Raw genomic sequence first — 18,216 nt, forward strand, 5'->3', positions numbered from 1 at the left:
TTGATTCTTTTATGTAGAGACTGTCCAGTTTGACCAATGTACATGGCAGAGGGGCATTGCTGCCACATGATGGCATATATCACATTGGTAGATGTGCAGGTGAACGAGCCTCTGATAGTGTGGCTGATGTTATTAGGCCCTATGATGGTGTCCCCTGAATAGATATGTGGTTACAGTTGGCAACAGGCTTTGTTGCAATGATATGTTCCTGGGTTAGTGGTTCTGTTGTGTGGTGTGTGGTTGCTGGTGAGTATTTGCTTCAGGTTGGGGGGCTGTCTGTAAGCAAGGACTGGCCTGTTTCCCAAGATCTGTGAGAGTGATGGGTCGTCTCTACATAAAGGATTACAGACCTAAAAGTGGCAATACTTCAACAAAAAAACTTCAAAAACAGACTCCAAGAGACTGCTGAATTGGAATTAATTTGCAAACTGGGAGTGGAAATGGCCCACCTTGATTATCACTACAAAAGGTCTCCCCTACCCCCTGCCTTCCTGCTGGTAATAACTCACCTTAAGTGATCACTCTTAAGTGATCACAGTGTGTATGGTAACACCCATTGTTTCATGTTCTCTATGTATATAAATCTCCCCACTGTATTTTCCACTGAATGCATCCGATGAAGTGAGCTGTAGCTCACGAAAGCTTACGCTCAAATAAATTTGTTAGTCTCTAAGGTGCCACAAGTCCTCCTTTTCTTTTTGTCTTCCGACAGTGGCCAATGCCAGGTCCCCCAGAGGGAATGCACAGAACAGGGCAATTATTGAGTGATCCATCCCCTGCCATCCAGTCCCAGCTTCTGGCAGTCAGAGGCTAGGGGCACCCAGAGCATGGGTCTGCATCCCTGACCGTCTTGGCTAATTGCCATTGATGGACCTATCCTCCATAAACTTAATTCTTTTTTGAACCCTGTTATACACTCAGCCTTTCCAACATCCTCTGGCAAAGAGTTCCACAGTTTGACTGTGCCTTGTGTGAAGAAATACTCTCTTTTGTTTGTTTTAAACCTACTGCATATTAATTTCATTGGGTGACCCCTAGTTCTTGTTGGTGTCAGTTGTTGCCTGCGTGTCTGTTATCTCTGCATGCTGCACAGTCTCTGGACAGGTAGCCCATAGAGCAGCCTCCAGTTGAACTGCCCAAGGAGACCACAGACTCATTGCAGTGGCAAAGGCGTCCAGACAGGTTTATTGCCGAAAAAGCACGGTATCTGTGTCCCGTAGTACACTAATACATGCATGCATGTTACCATGGACCAGCTCAGTGAGCAGTGGGACTTTCCATTCCCTCCTCCACTGGACAGACACCCCCTCTGTGACCCCTCTTTATGCATTGATACAAACAAGCTATGTATTGGCCCTCTGATGTGGTTAGTTACCCCCCTTTTCCTTGTACCTGTTGGTTTGATCAAAACATCTCTATCCATCACCCTGTCAGCCTGACCTTATCTTTAAGAAGGGTCAGTGTGTCCCTATATCATCTTTGGGGCGTGTGTTTCCACCAAAACTAGCTATCGGGGTGTTCTGGTACCACCCTCCTGGAATGTGTTTACATGAATACTTAGTGCCTAGCAATGCGTGTGTTTTTACAACGCCAGCCATGTTCTTGCCACGTTCCTGTTCCGGACAGTGACCCCGCAAGAAGGCCTCTGCTTTGTAACAGGGCCTGACTTTAGTTCAGGCCTTAGGCCTTGTACCAGGCCCCATGGTTCAGGCTCTCTCTTCATATTACACTTGTGTTATGGGAAGGGGTAAATAGCACTTCCTTATTCATTTTCTCAATGCCATTCCCAATTTTATAGACTTCTATCATATCTGCACCCCTAGTCATCCTAAACTGAACAGTTACAATCTTGTAAAATCTCTCCTCAAACAGATTGTAAAATCTCTCCTCCTGTTCCATACCCCTGATCATTTTTGTTGCCCTTCTCTGCACATTTTTAATTTCCCATCCATTTGTGGAGATGGGGTGACTAGAACTGCATGCAGCAGTCAAAGTGTGGCATATCATGGATTTATATTGAGATTATACTTAATACTTAGTTCTGCCTTGAGTGCAGGGACTAGAATAAAAGACCTCCCAATGTCCCTTCCAGTCCTAAACTTCTATGATTATGATACTTTGTGTCTTATCTATCCCTTTCTTAATGATTCCCAACATTCTGTTAGCTTTCTTGACTCCCGCTGCACATTGAGTGGATGTTTACAGAGAACTATACGAGTGGTAACAGCTAATTTAGAACCCATCATTTTATATGTATAGTTGGGATTATGTTTTCCAACGTGCATTACTTTGCATCTGCCATTTTCCTGCCCAGTCACCCAGTTTTGTGAGATCCCTTTGCAATTCTTCACAGTCTGCTTTGGACTTTACTACCCTTGTAATTTTGTATCATCTTAACACTTTGCCACCTCACTCTTTACCCTTTCCCAGATCATTTATGATTATGTTAACTAGGATTGGTCCTAATATAGACCCCTGGGGGACACCACTATTTACCTGTCTCCATTCTGAGAACGGGCCATTTATTCCTACCCTTTGTTTCCTATCTTTTAACCAGTTACCAATCCATGAGAGGACCTTCCCTCTTATCCCATGACTGCTTACTTTGTTTAAGAGCTTTTGGTGAGGGACCTTGTCAAAGGCTTTCTGAAAGTCCAAGTACACTATATCCATTGGATCTCCCTTGTCCACATGCTTGTTGACCCCCTCCAAGAATTCTAGTAGATTGGTGAGACATGATTTCCCTTTACCAAAACCATTGTTGATTCTTCCCCAACAAATGATATTCATCTGTCTGTGTAATAATTCTGTGGTTTACTATAGTTTCAACCAATTTGTCTGGTACTGAAGTCAGCCTTACCGGCCTGTAATTGCCAGGATTGCCTCTGGAGACTTAAAAAAAAAAAAAATCGGTGTTGCATTAGCTATCCTCCAGTCATCAGGTATGGCTGATTTAAGTGATTCATTACATACCACAGTTAGTAGTTCTAAGATTTCATATCTGAATTCCTTCAGAACTCTTGGGTGAATCCCATCTGGTCCTGGTGACTTATTTCTGTTTAGTTTATCAATTTGTTCCAAAACATCCACTAATGATATCTCAGTCTGGGACAGTTCCTCAGATTTGTCACCTAAAAAGAATGGCTCAGGTGTGGGAATCTCCCTCACATCCTCTACAGTAAAGAATGATGCAAAAAATTCATTTAGCTTCTCTGCAACAGCCTTGTCTTCCTTGAGTACTCCTCTAGCACCTCGATCGTCCCATCGTTAAACCTTGTAGCGATGGGTGGGGCATTACCTTTCATGCAGGATCAATGTAAAGAAGCCATTGCAGTTGAGTGGCTGACACAACAGCAGTAGAATCCAAAACACAGGCACATAGAAAAGCTAGAGCAGAAGCAGCTCAATAGATTTCCCAGGCAGAGGCTAGGGCTTTGCTTGGTGACACAGGTTTTGTCTGTGCACGAGGGAGAAGGGGCGGAGAGAAGGCCAAGCAGACAGTAACAGAAGTGCCAGCTGGAAAGGCTGGTTTGGAGCAGCAAACGGAAGCACTAACTGCAGCTGTGTTCAGGGAAAGAGGACTTGATGGATTATCTTTGGAAATAAACTAGAGTGCATCCCAGAAAATACCCCTAATGGAAACAACTGGCAGGGCCTTGAGCTTTGGCTCTCCTCTCAAGTCAAAGAGAGACACTCACTATGTTTAATTACAGCCTTTGGGGTGGGGGATAAACTCAGGACTACATATGCACAGTCCCCTTGATGCACAGTGGAGCACTCATTTGTCAGGGGCAATGTTTGCACAGAGATCTAGAGGAGAACGCAGCCTGTCTGCAGGAACTAAGCCTTTCATTATTTACCCCATGGCTTACTGTTGCATTAGGGCAGTGAGGAAAAAAGTTGAACCATGGTTTCCTGTTGGAAAATGGGGATTTGTGGAATATAAATTTTCCACAAAACAATGATGCCAGCAGAAATTTCCATCAGCAAAAGCGAACTGAAACACACAAGGGACAGTGAGAGATGCCGGGGACAGTTCAAAGAGGTGTCAGCAGAGGTGTTCCAAAGGAACAGATCAACACTTGTATTTTACACGGGCAGCATTCTGGCACGCCTTCTCCATTGTTTTCTGAGGCATGAAAACAAGGCCAGAACCACAGCCAGAGTCGGTGGCAGCATAACTATTTGGGTCAGAGATGCAATTTCACCTCTACAGTTATAGCGGTACAACCACTTGCATGGAGGCTGTTATGCCCACACAGGAATAACCAAAACAGCCCCACACTGGGGGACCCAGACCCACACCCCCGGCCAGGAAGCTACTGTCTGGTCCCCAGAGCCCAGACAGCCCTCATCTCCACTTCACTCAGCCCTCTCACCTTGTACATGAGCCCCATGGTTGTTCCCAGGCACCTTCCTCATTCCTCCCCTAAGAGCCATGAGACCCCCTAGCGGCGAAGGCCCTGCACTGCCCTCCCAGACTCCTGGCTCCCCTTCCCACCCTACAACCTATCAGCCCCCCCTAAGGATGAGCACCCTGCACTATCCTCCTGGACAGCTGGGTCCCATTCACTGCCTGGTCTCTCTCACTGTATTGGGAGCTGCACGCAACTGGGGTCAGCACTGACTGTATGAAAACAGTGCAGCCTCTGAATCCCCCCCTCAGCCCTAAGCACCACCATCGACCTAGTGACCTCCCTCCCCCCGCCCCCACTCCCTGCAAACAACAGCGATTGACTCACCAGCAGTTTATTGCAAACTGGACAAGGTTGTATACAGGGTGGGAGGGAGGGGGGCTGCAGTGCAGTCAAAAACTGCAATTCCCAGCAGCCTTTGCTGCAGAACCCCAGCTCCATAAAGGGCCAGGAGCTTGAAAACCACCTGAACACACTGTCAGTGCAGCACAGATGGGGGTAGGGCAGGAAAGTCACAGTGGGGTGCCCCCCCCCCCCCCCCCCGAGAAGGGCTGGGGAGGGGTGATTTCTGGAGGGGCTCAGAAGGGAGCATTCCCACTCAGAGAAGGGGGCTGGAGAGGCTAAGAATGGGGTGACCCCCAGCAAGAGGCTGGGGAGTATTGGAGGGATACTGGGGATGGCTCAAGATGGACCCCACAAAGTTCAGGCTAAGACAGCTGGGAAGCTCAGAGCTGGGCTGTGGGAGCCAGAGATTAGGGGTCTCGGGGCGGGGGGAGCTCCCACTGGGGTGATCCCCCAGAAGAGGAGGGTCCTCAGGGCACTGGGATCAACCCCGCCTCAGCCGTTCAGGACACAATGTCCCGCAGGGCAGAGGGCAGGTCGGGGTACACGAAGCAGTAGCCACTCTCCAGAGTGCGTTTTGGCGCCACCCGCTGGCCCTCCAGCAGCATGACGGCCCGCTCAGTGCCAAAGACGCCCCGCACCGCCCAGCTGGGCAGGGGCAGCAGGGCTGGGCGCCCCAGGGCTGAGCCCAGCTCCCGGGCGAAGTCGGCATTGGAGGTGCTGGGTGAAGCTGGAGAGACCCCGTTGAGAACCCCGTGGACACCCTCCGTCTCCAGAGTGTGGCACACAACACCAGCCACGTCCCGGACGTGGATCCATGGGAAGGGCTGGAGGCCAGAGCCCACGGGGCCCCCCAGGCCCAGCCGGAAAGGCCAGAGCATCTGGGAGACGGCGCCTCCGCCCTTCCCCAGCACCACACCTGCAGGAAGAGGACAGTCAGAGAGAGACCCTGGAGAGAGCCAGCCACGCCTCCCTCCCCAAGCCAGCCACAGTCTCCCAGCCCAAGCCAGCCTGGGGGCCAGTGCCCCCAAGGGGAAAAACCCGTGCTCCATTCCCCACCCCCCTGAGCCAGCCAGTACCCACCCTGGGGCCGGATGGGAGCCAACATCCCCTAGAGGGGAAAGGGCCCGTATCTGATTCCCCACCTCCATGAGCCAGCTAGTGCCTGCCCTGAGGTCAGATGGGAGCCAGTGATCCCTAGAGGGGACAGACCCCATGCCCTGCCCCCCCCCCCCCCCCCCCGAGCCAGCCAGTCTCCGCCGTGAGGTCGGACAGCATCTGGTGCCCCCTTGAGGGGAAAGGCCCCATGCCCCGACGCACCAGATCTCACCACCGCCTGGCGCGTGCCGTCTCCGGGGATTTTAGCCGCTGCCTCCCAGGCGCTCACCAGGCGCGAGAAGAAGTCGAAGTCACCGCCGGGACTCTCCTCGGTGTACTCAGCCGTGGGGCTGGGGCGGTAATACCCTGCCGGGCAATGGGCAGGGAACTGTAGTGCCGCCAGTGCACATAGCCCTACCCCTCATTGATATCCCTCCCTCTCCTGCAGCAATTGCACCTGGCGACAGGGAGGAACATGACTATTTTCCCTCCTACTCCAAAGGCAGAAGCGCACTGATATCATGGGGGCTGGGCTCCATTCTCTTACAATGCAAATTTTCTTCTCTCGGTGATGGAAGGACACAGTTTCACAGGAGGTTTTATTTGGCCAGGGGACTATTTTTCCATCTCTTCCCAATGGTGGAAGAACATCAGTGTCACCAGAGTTGTGCTTTGTCCTTGAGGTACAAGAGGAGGGACTATTTTTCTCCCTCTCTGCAGCGGAAGGATCACAATGTGTCATGATAGACTGTGCTGCACCCCAGGCCAATTTTCCCTTCTCCCTAGTGGTGGAAGAACACCAGCGCCACACAGGGCTGCACTTTGTCTTGCACTAGAGGGGGACTGTATATCCGCTCAGTTGCGGAAAGATGTGCAATGTGTGCTCTACCCAGGGCCTATTTTTCCTCTGGGCCTATTTTTCCTCTGTGCAATGGTGGAAGCACACTTGTTCCACAAGGTGCTGTGATCTGTCCTCTCATGAAAGGCGACTCTTTTCTCTCAGTGGCGAAAGCTGTGCAACGATGACGCACCACAGGGACTATTTCCTCTCTGTGGCAGACAGACACAATGCTGTTATGGGAGGTTGTGCTGCACCTAGGGACTATTTCTCTTGTCCCCTCAGCAGCCCAGTAACCTCCAGAGGCCACACTCTTCCTGGTCACTTCCCAGGGACTATTTCCACCTGGTGGGGGGATACCATGGGACAGGATGGTGAGAGTTGCATTCTGGCCACGCACAATAAATACCTACGCCAGTGACGAGGACCCAGGCGCGGGGCGGCCTCTCGGCCTCTGCGATGGCCTTGGCCAAGGTCTTGGTGGTTGCCACCCGGCTGGCGACCACAACCCTGCGGAAGGGATCATCCCACCTGCAGGGGGAGCGAGCACAAAGGGGTCACGCCCAACCGCGCCCCCCCCACCCATTCTCCTCTGCCAATCCCAGCCCAACAAGCAGCTATTTATACTATACCGTGCACCCCACTAAACCTTCCCCCAGAAATAAGGACCCGGGAGGAGAAAGGTTCCTAGCAGAAGTTTCACATTCTGACCAAGCCCCCTCTGCAGATACCTAAAGGAGAGCCACCCATTCCCCTGCCCTCCCCCAGGCAGTACAGGGGAGCGACACAAATCACCATGCCCCAGAGCAATGGGAGGCAGGACCCTCTCCCACACACACTACCCAGAAGTAGTTGAAAAAGGCTCCCTGTCTCAGGGAGAGTGGGGGCAACTGGGAGTTTTGGGGGATGGCAGTTGGGTGATTGGAAGGTGCTGGTTCCACTATGTGGGAGACAGTTGGGTGGGTGCCTACGGTAGGTGTGATGGGGCTGCTAGCATCAGTATCAAAAGAGAGGCCGGACATTGGGCAACACTCTTTATACCCCACTAGTGCACTCTCCTAATGCTTCCCCCTGGAAACAAGACCTCTGAAAAGAAAGGTTCCTAGTGACAATTATGTTTCAACCCCAATTCATCCCCAACCTGCAAAATACAACCCTTCCGTCCTGCCCCACCTCCACTGCATTATGGGTAGTACAGGAGAACAGGGAGAGACCGAGTCATCCCCATTTCTGTCCTTCACGGAAGGGATACTATATGGGTTGTTACAGGGATTATTCTCCCCCAGCACGCCCAAAGCCCCGGACACACCTGCGAAGGGGGTTGAGAACATTCTCACCAGCCAAGTTCACCGCAGCATCACAAGGGGGCAGGCCGGAGCGGGCCAATTCATCCTGGGGAGACAGGAGAGAAATGGTATTCAACACAGCTCAGTCTCCCCACTCGCCCCTACTGAGCCTCTAAACCAAGCCAGTCCAGTCTCCCCTCATACCCTGGACCAGCCCCTCACTCACATATGCCCCTGGTTAATCTCACCCTGCTCTGCTGCCCTAAGCCAGCTCCTTCCTGACCCCTGAAGGCTGTGCCCTGGACCGTGAGGGTAGATGGCTCTGATATAACCTAGCACAATGGAAGTGTGACGTTGCACCCCATAATGCTTTATGGGAATACGCTTCTGAATGTATATAAGACCTAACTGGAATATGTTTTATGCTACATATGCCATGTAACATATCTCTGTAAAGGTTATGATCTACTGAATATATTTATCCTATTTGTATGCATGTATGATTTTTGTATTCAAAGTTATGAATATTGGCTATCTACTTGTTTAATTTTAAGCAGCCTCAGTGAAGCAGTTGGTCAGCTTCCTGAGAAAAGACTATTCTCAGGAAGTACCCAATCAAGAAACACTTAAGCAAACAATGAACTTGGAGGCGCCAATCCACATTCCTGAGCTTTCCCAGGAATCTAGCTTGGACGGTAAGGAACTCAGTCACGCATGAACATGTGACTTGCCCATGTGACTCCAAAACTCCATTTTGTAGCTGGATCGTACACAGGGGCAGGGAGGGGTGTTCACCTACAAGAGAAAGTCTATTTAAACCTCTTGGAGACCCCTCCATTTGGTGTTCAGCTGGCTCAAGAGATAGCCTCTCCACCCCCAAGGATATCTGAAAGAAACTGGGACAAAGGACAGTGACTACAGGGGGGTTGAGTGATTGCTGGACCCAGACTAGAAGGAGACTAGTTTGTAAGAGAGGCTTATTGGAACATAAGGGTGAGATTTTATCTTTATTCAGCTTCTTACTATATTGGGCATAGGCTTGCGTGTTTTATTTTATTTTGCTTGGTAATTCACTTTGTTCTGTCTGTTAATACTTAGAATCACTTAAATCCTACTTTTTGTATTTAATAAAAATCACTTTTTATTTATTAATTAACCCAGAGCATGTATTAATACCTGGGGGGAACAGCTGTGCAGCTCTCTTTATCAATATTATAGAGGGCAAACAATTTATGAGTTTACCCTTTATAAAGCTTATACAGGGTAAACTCATAATCTATTTGGGGGTTGAACCCTATGGGGAGTTGGGCATCTGTTAGAGATTGTTAGAGACAAGAACATTTCTTAAGCTGCTTTCAGTTAAGCCTGCAGTTTGTGGGACATGGTTGAGACCTGTGTCTGTGTTTGTAACCGACATACGTGTCTGGCAAGACCAGGCAGGGTTCTGGAGTCCTAAATTGGCAGGGAAAGCAGGGGCAGAAGTAGTCTTGGCACATCAGTTGGCAGCGCCCAGGGAGGAAGGGCTGGAGCGATGCCACTAGGACCAGCCTGGAGTCTTAGGGCTGAGTACTAATTCCCAGGACAGGGAGCGAACCTAAACCTGGGCCACTGGGCTCCTAACCCCCTGCACCTCTGTGGCTGCTCCTATGAGCTCAATTATCCTGGAGTCACCCCCCTTCCCCAATCACCTACCCAGCTGATCCGGTCTGGCCCCGGATGGCGAGAGACATGGGTCACCTCGTGCCCTCGGCTCCTCAACAGCTGGGTCAAGGCTCCGCCCACAAAGCCGGTCCCACCTCCTGATTTAAATAGACACTTTCAAGGATTGGTGCCCCTCACTCCCGACCTACAGCCCCCTGCCAGCCCAACCCTGGGCTCCCCACCAGCTCTGCCAATGCCCCTCACTCCCGACCTACAGCCCCCTGCCAGCCCAACCCTGGGCTCCCCACCAGCTCTGCCAGTGCCCCCCACTCCCGACCCGCAGCCACCTGCTAGCCCAGCCCTGCCTCCCGAGCTCTGCCGGTGCCCCTCACTCCTGACTGCAGCCCCATTTCACCCCAGTGCATGAGGAAGCCTTACAGGGGGGGAAGGGAGATTTAGTGCCAGCCCCATCTCCCCGCGGCTAGGTGGAGCTCAGCTCCCAAACCGGAGGCACATCCAAGCCCAGGCGCTAGGGAACACGCACAGCCGCATTAGCCTTGCAATTAACGCCTCGCTTAATTGCTGTCCCCTGCCACCCAACCACCCCCATACTCGGCCCCTGCAGCGCGCTCCACTCACCCACTAGCACGCGCATGGCCAGAGATCGGCGCGCATGCGCGTGGAGGGACCCTCCGTCCCACGGCTCTCCAGACCCGGACACGCATGCGCAGCTTCCTGGGCCGGGAAGGAAGCGGGGAAAGGAGAGGGGCTGGGATTTAAAGGGCCCGCGCCCCATTCCCGGGACACTGACAAAGCCCCTGGTTAACCCCTTCGCGGCCAGTGGCCAGTCTCAGAGCCCCAGGGCCCGTGCAGAGGGCGGGGCCCGGGGGCAGGGGTGGGGGGTAGGGAGGAGGTCTGGGGAGATGGGGGTGGGGCAGGTACAAGGAGAGTGCAGGGAGCAGGGGAGAGAGGGGTTCATGGGGGCGGGGTCAGGGAGGGATCTGGGAGGAATAGGTAATGGGAGGATCTAGGGATCAGGGAATGGGGTGGGGGCTTTGGACGGGGATCAGGATGGTGGGATGGAGGCAGGGTTGCACTTTCCTTATAGCTTCATCACCTGGATGTCCCTAGGTCAGCCTGGAGAGGCAGAGGTGAAGCCATGGCTCATCCCGGCCCTGCCAGAGCCACGGCCCAGCCAAAGGGGGCTGAACTTCACTTCTGGCTCTTTGTCCTTAGTCCCCACGGAGGGCTGCTGACTCCCTCCAGAGGACAGGCCCTTTCCCATTCCCTGATACCTTTCCCCTCTTCTCGGGCTGAGTTCACATGCTCCAGGGCTTCCTGTGGGCAGGTGTCAATGGCTCAGTCTTTGGGGGGTCTCCTTTTCTTTCCTGATCCTCTGGTGATTTGGGGCAGTTTCAACCTGTTCTTTAATGACCCAGCCATCCCCTCCAGACAGCCAAGGGACACCCACACCTCTGGCTCCTGCAGTCCTCCAGGAGCCAGGTGGGTGCCCCACTGGGCAGCAATGCAAAGTGCACAGGGAAATGGAGGCATGTCTGGGATTCATTAAAATATGACAGAAATGTCCTACTTTGTCACCCTGTGACAACAGTGACTGTCGTGCCACAGACCTCGGTCTCAGATCCCTCCGTCTGGGGGCTGGGAGGTGCAGGGTCCCCTAGTGATGCTGTCCCGGATCCCTGGGTCTCATTCCCCATCCCAGTCTTTCACTAGGAGGGCTCCGGTTTCCAGTTGGCACCTTCAGGAGCTGCAGGCTCATAGACATACGTTGCCTGTCCCACGGCAGCCAGGTGTCCTCCACAGCTGGGGCTGCAGAACATCTGGGCACTGGCCCAGCTCAGCCCTGCCTGCAGCTGTGCACGTCTGGGATAGAGCTGAGCCATGGATGGAGCTTGCACCGACCCCCCCTTCTCCATCCGCACATCTAGTGGGCAGTGTGGCTAATGTCAGCCAGTGACATGGCCTTGTTAGTATCTGCCTTCAGACACCAGGCTCAGTGCAGAGATGGAGGGACAGGTAGGACACTATGGGTCTGTAGAGCACAGACAGACACGAGGACAGAAGTGTCCGGAGAGGATGGGGAAGCCTGCAAAGGTCCAGGCTGCACAGGACAGAGGGAGCCCTGGAGACATTCACTCTATTTGCTGTGTTCAGAGGGGACCAAATGGCGTTGACCAGGTTGAGAGTCTTACCCTGGATCCTGTGCCAGGGACTCAGTTGGCTCATCTAAACAGGAACATAGGGATTGTCAGACCAGCTCAGACCCCAAGGTCCTTCTAACCCCAGATCCCATCTCCAGCCCCAGCTGCTGCAGCAGGGTGACTTTTGCATCACCAGTTCCTGGAAACCCACAGCACATGGGGCAAGAAGAAGCCCAGCTGGGTCACCCGCTCCACAGCTGGTGCTGAACCTAACTGGGATCTTGTGCCCCTTGCAGCTGTGCACATCTGGAGCGGAGCTAAGGGTGCTGGCTCAGCTGTGATGGGTTTGTCTAGCCCAGCTGGAGGTCCATGGGCAGAAAGCACCTCCAAAGGGTGGGGAGCCCCTCACAGATCCAGAATCAGGTGGGATGGACATGGACTGGTATTGAAGGGACCTTGGGAAGCCCAGATACCACAGGGATGGGCATGGGTATGAGAGAGGGAATAGAACAGAAGAGACCCACTTGTACTAGTTAGAAGACAGAGTAGAACAGTGCTCCCCCATTCAGTTTGGAAATGGTACCAGTTCTGGGATACAGCTGAGGGAATTATGGGAGTTTGCCCCCCCCCCCCCCACCTTCTTCCAACAAAACTCTGGCAGCCCACAACCATGGCCAAAAAGCGAGAGGCAGCACGGCCCTATGGCAAGGGGCACCAGACGGGGAGTCAGGACATTTGGTTTCTCTTCTCAGCTCTGCCACTGACTTTCTGTGTAACCTTCAGCAAGACAATTTCTCCTCTCAGCGCCTGGCACGACAGGGCCCTGATCTCGGTTGTGGTCTGTGCAGTGCCCGGTACGACGGGGCCCTGATCTCCGTCGGGGTCTGTGCAGTGCCTGGTACGACGGGGCCCTGATCTCGGTTGTGGTCTGTGCAGTGCCCGGTACGATGGGGCCCTGATCTCCGTCGGGGTCTGTGCAGCACCTGGCAGAACAGGACCCTGATCTCGGTCGGGGTCTGGGCAGTGCCTAGCACAATGGTGCACCCCGATCTTGGTGCTGTTGTAATAATATCCATTTTCCCATGTTGCAGAGGGGCCTGAGATAGCTGCTCCACCCTAGGGGGTCTTTGAAAGTCTCCACCCTGAGCTCTCTCTAACCATCTAAGTTAGTTCTCTCCTGCCTCTCCCCAGCTGAACCCTTCTCCCCAAACGGTCTCTGTAAATGTTGTCTCCCTTTCTGGAAACACCACAGTCCTGGTGTCTCACCCCATCACTCTCTACTGTGGGGTCCTACCACCATCCTCTGATGCTGGCTACTGTCAGAGACAGGACTCTGGGTAGATAGCCACTGCCTTGGATCCAGTCTAGGGGGTCCTGTGAATTCCAGCTGCAAGGCATCATGGACCGAGTGAAGGAGAGGGGAGAAGAGGGTTGTGTCCCGGCAATAAGGGGCCTCCTGAGACACTGGGGATGCATGGGGGGGCCGCCCAAGGACAGCTGTTCCACTCAGAGAAAGACTCAGGAGTCCAGACACCAGCACCAGCTGCTGCTTAAAGCCATTTATTGCATCGCAAGCCATGGCTCGGACTCGCAGAGCAGAGAACATTGCTGGTTTTCATCAAGTACATTACAGAGAAAGGTTTTCATGCCAAAGAACAAAAGAGAAGAGAATGGGACAAGGGTCCTTTCCCCTCTAGGGGGTGCTGGCTCCCAGCTGGCCCCAGGGTAGGGACTGGCTGACTCAGGGGGGTAAGGAATGGGGACATGGAGTGTTTCCCCTCTAGGGTGCGCCAGCTGTGATCCAGCCCCAGGGGGGACAGGCTGTCTCAGGGGGCAGAGGTGAGGAATGGGGCACGGGCCTTATCCCCTCTAGGGGGTGCCGGCTCCCATCCGACCCCAGGGTGAGGTGAGGACTGGCTGGCTCGGGGGTGCCCCCAGATCAGATGAGTGCAGCAGCATCCCCTCCCCAGAAGTAGCGAAGGCAGCGGAATGGCAGAGCAGCTGGCAGCCCGTTGGTCTCTTTGCACAGCTACTCCCTGCCCATCTTCTTCCTGAGCCAAGGGATGAATGCAGAGATCCGCGTGTATACGGCAGGTGGGAGGCCACTGGGTTTCCCATGAGAGACGATGCCCTGGGCGACCCCCGTGCACTCCAGTGGGCCCCCGGAGTCACCCTACAGAGAGAAGAGGAGGGAACATTACAATGAAAGCAGGCAGGGGGGGATTCAAGATGCAGCAAGCCAGCCCCACCCATACCCGGCACTTTTGGCAGAGCTGGGCACTCACTGATTCATCCTGCTCCCATCTCTGGATGTAACAGGTCCAATTTTAAAATAACCTGTTCCATGCTTGGATGAGGGACCATGCTGACTCTCTAGCAGGCACTCTCCCCTGGCAGTCAGTGCTGACTCCAAGGGCCCAGTGCAGCACTAGGGGGCGCTGTGCTGCAGGGAGAGGTGTGGAGGAGCCACAGGGGGGGCTATGCCCTGTGGAGCAGGGTAGGGGACTCCATAGGGGGCACCTACACTGGGGGAAGAGCCCTTATTGCCTCTTATCATTATAAGATTCCGGGCTGCTTTTCGCCAGCCTCTATTAATGTCCACAGGACTTTTGCCTCTGGACGGCTGGAAAAGTGAAACCTTCATAAAACCCAGTGAGCGAGACCCTCAAGGGAGTCTCCAAGCCAGGGCAGCCTGACTACAGTAGGGGAGTCACCACGAAAGACGACTGCTTCGTTTTGATGTTCCCCCTGCAGAGCATGGACGTCCGGTTGAAGGAGTTGAAGAAGAGTTTGCATTGCTTGTCGTCAGCCATCTTCAAGGTCACCTCTTGGAGCCTGGTAGGCGGATACACCCTGTGGACCCCAGTACGGCCCCAGCCGGCCACGCTGCATGTGGCCTCTGGCTTCAGCGGGAAGTTGGCCGGGGGCAGAGGGATGGGTTTCACCGCCTTGGTCCGTTCAGCTCAGCGCTCCAGCTTTCATGGGAGAGACAGAGGGGGGAGACAAGAGATTTACCAGCATGGCCTGGCCCTGGGAGATGCATCCGCCCTTTCCACTACCCTCCAGAGCGGTGGGATTGGAGACAGACAGAACTGATTAATACTTTGGCCTTCTTTGGCTCACTCTAGCCACGGATTTCACAGTGCATTATTAATGAACCCTGGGAAGGGGGGGCTTAAAACTTATCCCCATTTCACAAAGGGGGAAACTGAGGCACAAAACAGTGAGGTGACTTGCTCAAGGACATACAGTCAGTGGCAGAACCAGAGATAGAACCCAGGAGTCCTGGTTCCCACCTGCTCTAACGACCACGCCCCTCTGCCCTCCCAGAGCTGGGGATAGAACCCAGGAGTCCTAGCTCCCAGACCCCCTGCTCTAACCGTTAGACCCCACTCCCCTCCTAGCACTATGGTACCAGATGTGCCCAGCCCCACTGCATCAGCGTGTGGTTACTGGAGCGCACGGGACCTTGTGGTAGGGGACACTACCTGGAGCAGCATGATGTCATTTTCCAAGGTTGTCCCATCGAAGTCCTCATGGGGAATCTTGCGTCGTACCTGGATCCGTTGCTGGGCCCTTTCCTTCTGGTTGAGGTCGTGGGCTCCCAGGATGACGACAGCGGACGCATCCCCAGAGCTTTAGGATTCCAAAAGTCACAGGTCAAAGTTGGAGGAGGAGGGGTGGAGCCCAAATCACAAGACTGGCTGAAAAATCATGAGATTTCCAAGCCCGCTCATCTATCATGCTGGTTATCTGGGGGTCTCCAGATTTATTTTCTTAACTCTTGCAGTTTTGTCATGACTCTCTTGGTCTCTGGACTTTCTGAAATTAACAAAGCCACGTAAGGGAGCTGGAGCCCAGGGACTGGCTTTGACATTACAGACCTGTGGAAAATCACTGTTCACATCCCCACACCTCTGGGCCTGGGGACTCCCTCCCTCTTCCCCACTCCTTACCATCCTGCCTCTCAGCCCCCTGCCCAGCTCCCTCTCTGCTCCCCCTACAACCTGATTTCCCATTGCCCGGAATCACACACATCCCCCAGCCCCCCACAGCCAGGGTTTTCCAAAGCACCGAGGGGCCAGGCCAGGGTTGCAAAGGGATTCAGGCACCCAAAGATGCACAAAGGTGCTTTTTGAAAATCCCATCAGGCACCTAAACCTCTTGGAAATGTCAGCCCTCGCTAAGTGAAAAGTGGGAAGCAAGGATCCTTCCCTTGTCTACGCAGACTACCAAGGCCAGATTGTTTCAGGGATTTATGCACTGAACTCCCATCCCATCAGGAACCCAAAAACCTTTAAAAATCTGTCCTGAAGCTCTTTGGGGCAGAGTCTCAGTGTGTGTCTGGGCACTGCCTGGCACAATGGGGGCCCTGATCTCAGTCGGGGTCTGGGCAGCGCCCGGCACAATGGGGGCCCTGATCTCGATTGTGCACAAAATAAGAAGCTTCCTTCTTTCCTATGGGTTGAGAATCTGAATCTACCCTGTCCTCAGCAGCTTTTTCCCTGCTATCCCCTGTGGGCTGTGCAGCCGGGGAGAGGTAGGTGAGAGAGAGCCCAGCAGAACACCTCTGAAAGTTGGGGGAGGGACTATCTGTCCTGCCTCTGACTCCACCCTCAGCACCCTGCATGTGCTCTTTGGTCAGGGATGGATGGAGGGGGCCACGCTGGGAGGTGAGGGAGGGCTCGGCTCCTGAGCCATGTCCACATCAGGGTTTGCCCTGTGCAGGGGCTGAGCAGAGCCCATGTGGCCACGGGGCCATCCCCCATCTCCGATCCGCAGGCAGCTGGACAGTGGCCGTGTGGCTGCCATCTGAGGGGCACCTCACCCTTCTTCATCACAGTGTGCAGCGGTCAGGACAAAATCCTCTCGCACCAGGAACCCCCCACAGTACATGGTGCTCTCTGGCCCCATCTTTGTCTCCACGAAGGCCATGTAGGGTCTGGAGTGGGGCCGGGCTTCCCGTCCCCCGATGATCTCCCCTAGCAGAGACCCCCCCCCCCAGAGAAACACAATGTTAAGGGGAGGGGGGAGCAACAAGCAGATCAATCAAAAGAGACACAAAAGCAGAATATTCTCCTGAACAGGAATCCAGCTACATCCCTGCACATGTCCCCATGAGCTGAGTCCCGCTCCCCACAAATCCTCCTCATGAGCAGCCTGCCACAAGAATCCCCCCCCGACACACACTTTCCCCCCGTCTCCCTGAGACTGACCCCTGATGCTAAATTAGGACTCCCCACCCTAACAGCAGGACGAGGGCTCTTCTCCCCGCACCCTCAGACTCACCAGCCTGAGCCCCGGGGGGCAGGAGAAAGGTCACAGGGAGCAGCAGCAGCAGCATTGTCCAGGGGAGGGGATAATGTCCCGGTCTTAGCCAGGGGGTTTATATAGGGCAGGCTGCAGAGGGGCGGAGGGACCTCAAGACACATTGACATTCGCCTCAGTGGAGCAGATCAGCCACCTCACCACCTGGAGACCCGACCATGCGGGCTCGTGGGGAAGAGCAAGGACCTGCTGAGTCACCCCTTCCCCCGGGGAAGCTCAGCAGCCGTGGCTGTGTCCAGCCTGGCTCCGTGCACAACCCAGTGTGGTGCCCACTGCAGGTCACACCTCCTGGCACTCTCCTGGTACTCACGCCTCCTGGTACTTTGCTGGGCACAGCTGGTTGCCCTGCACATCTGGTCTTCATGCACAGCTGGAGCTGGGGAGCTTAGCTGCCAGCTAAGCTCCCAGCTCAAAGCATGTGGGCGCTGCGGTTAGCCCTGACTCATCTCAGCTGCTGGTGGGAACTCGGCCCTTTGATCCTTCTCAAGTGTCTCCCCACAGCGTGAGCGGGGCTGGGAGGAAGGGGGCTGAGCCACAGCTCAGACAGCTCAGTGTATATAGAGATAGACAGATAGATAGAGGGAGTGTATGGGGATAGTGTAACATTCCCCTCTGGTGTTATCTGGACCGGTGATCTGCTAGGCCTCTCCAATCCTTGACTCTGGGAGCCAGCTTTACCCAGCTCTGCTGTGAGAACCCCCACTCCAGGGCTGTTCACGCACATCCTCTGGCATGTAAGCTGCTTCTTGGATTGTGCAACCAAATGACACTAGCCAATATCTCTGGTCCCAGACACAACCCTAGGAACCTCCATCTTGCAGTGTCCAGTTATGCCCAGTTGAGTTCGTCAATTTAACAAAGAAATTGATATGTACCAGGCTTGTTATCCCAAGGAGAATCTCTGATAGGCTTCAAACAAAACGCACTGCTTCAGGTAGAATAAACAAACTGATTTATTAACTACAAAGACAGATTTAAGACAGTGATTATAAGTCAAAGCATAACAAGTCATATTTGGTCAAATGAAATAAAAGCAAAACGCATTCTAAGCTGATCTTAACACTTTCAATGTCCTTACAAACTTAGATGCTTCTCACCACAGGCTG

At 53.8% G+C, this 18,216-nt stretch overlaps 2 protein-coding genes across 3 annotated transcripts; both read right to left on the reverse strand.

Moving 5' to 3' along the window:
* Nucleotides 1–1,030: 1,030 nt before the first annotated feature.
* Nucleotides 1,031–10,367, reverse strand: SDR39U1 (short chain dehydrogenase/reductase family 39U member 1). Of its 2 annotated transcripts, none has more exons than XM_037915981.2 (6): nt 10,260–10,367; nt 9,672–9,778; nt 8,003–8,085; nt 7,103–7,224; nt 6,078–6,221; nt 1,031–5,676 (listed from the first exon to the last, which is right to left on the reverse strand). In XM_037915981.2, the coding sequence occupies exons 1-6, from the start codon at nt 10,273–10,275 to the stop codon at nt 5,261–5,263; spliced, it is 888 nt and encodes a 295-aa protein (XP_037771909.1). In that variant the 5' UTR covers nt 10,276–10,367; the 3' UTR covers nt 1,031–5,260. The 2 variants fall into 2 exon arrangements, with proteins under 2 accessions (XP_037771909.1, XP_037771908.1); XM_037915980.2 differs by having other exon boundaries at nt 3,167–5,676; nt 6,088–6,221; nt 10,260–10,366.
* Nucleotides 10,368–15,231: 4,864 nt separating this feature from the next.
* On the reverse strand, nt 15,232–17,126 carry LOC102938128 (cathepsin G). The gene is made up of 3 exons (XM_037915690.2): nt 17,072–17,126; nt 16,611–16,764; nt 15,232–15,418 (listed from the first exon to the last, which is right to left on the reverse strand). Exons 1-3 carry the CDS (start codon nt 17,124–17,126, stop codon nt 15,232–15,234), a joined length of 396 nt encoding a protein of 131 aa, XP_037771618.2.
* Between the last annotated feature and the right edge of the window lie 1,090 nt (nt 17,127–18,216).

This window comes from Chelonia mydas, chromosome 13, assembly GCF_015237465.2.
Source record: "Chelonia mydas isolate rCheMyd1 chromosome 13, rCheMyd1.pri.v2, whole genome shotgun sequence".
NCBI classification, from domain to species: domain Eukaryota; kingdom Metazoa; phylum Chordata; order Testudines; family Cheloniidae; genus Chelonia; species Chelonia mydas.

Bases quoted from the DNA above. Each gene is read 5' to 3' on its own strand.
- SDR39U1 (XM_037915980.2), bottom strand. The intron at 6,222-7,102 runs GTATTTATTGTG...ATTGCCCGGCAG, and splicing joins GGTCCTCGTCACTGGCGTAG to GGTATTACCGCCCCAGCCCC. The intron at 5,677-6,087 runs GTGAGATCTGGT...CTCTTCCTGCAG, and splicing joins ACGGCACGCGCCAGGCGGTG to GTGTGGTGCTGGGGAAGGGC.
- LOC102938128 (XM_037915690.2), bottom strand. From the start codon at position 17,126: ATGCTGCTGCTGCTGCTCCCTGTGACCTTTCTCCTGCCCCCCGGGGCT. The intron at 16,765-17,071 runs GTGAGTCTGAGG...GGTCTCTGCTAG, and splicing joins GCCCCCCGGGGCTCAGGCTG to GGGAGATCATCGGGGGACGG. The intron at 15,419-16,610 runs GTGAGGTGCCCC...GGAATCCTAAAG, and splicing joins GCACACTGTGATGAAGAAGG to CTCTGGGGATGCGTCCGCTG.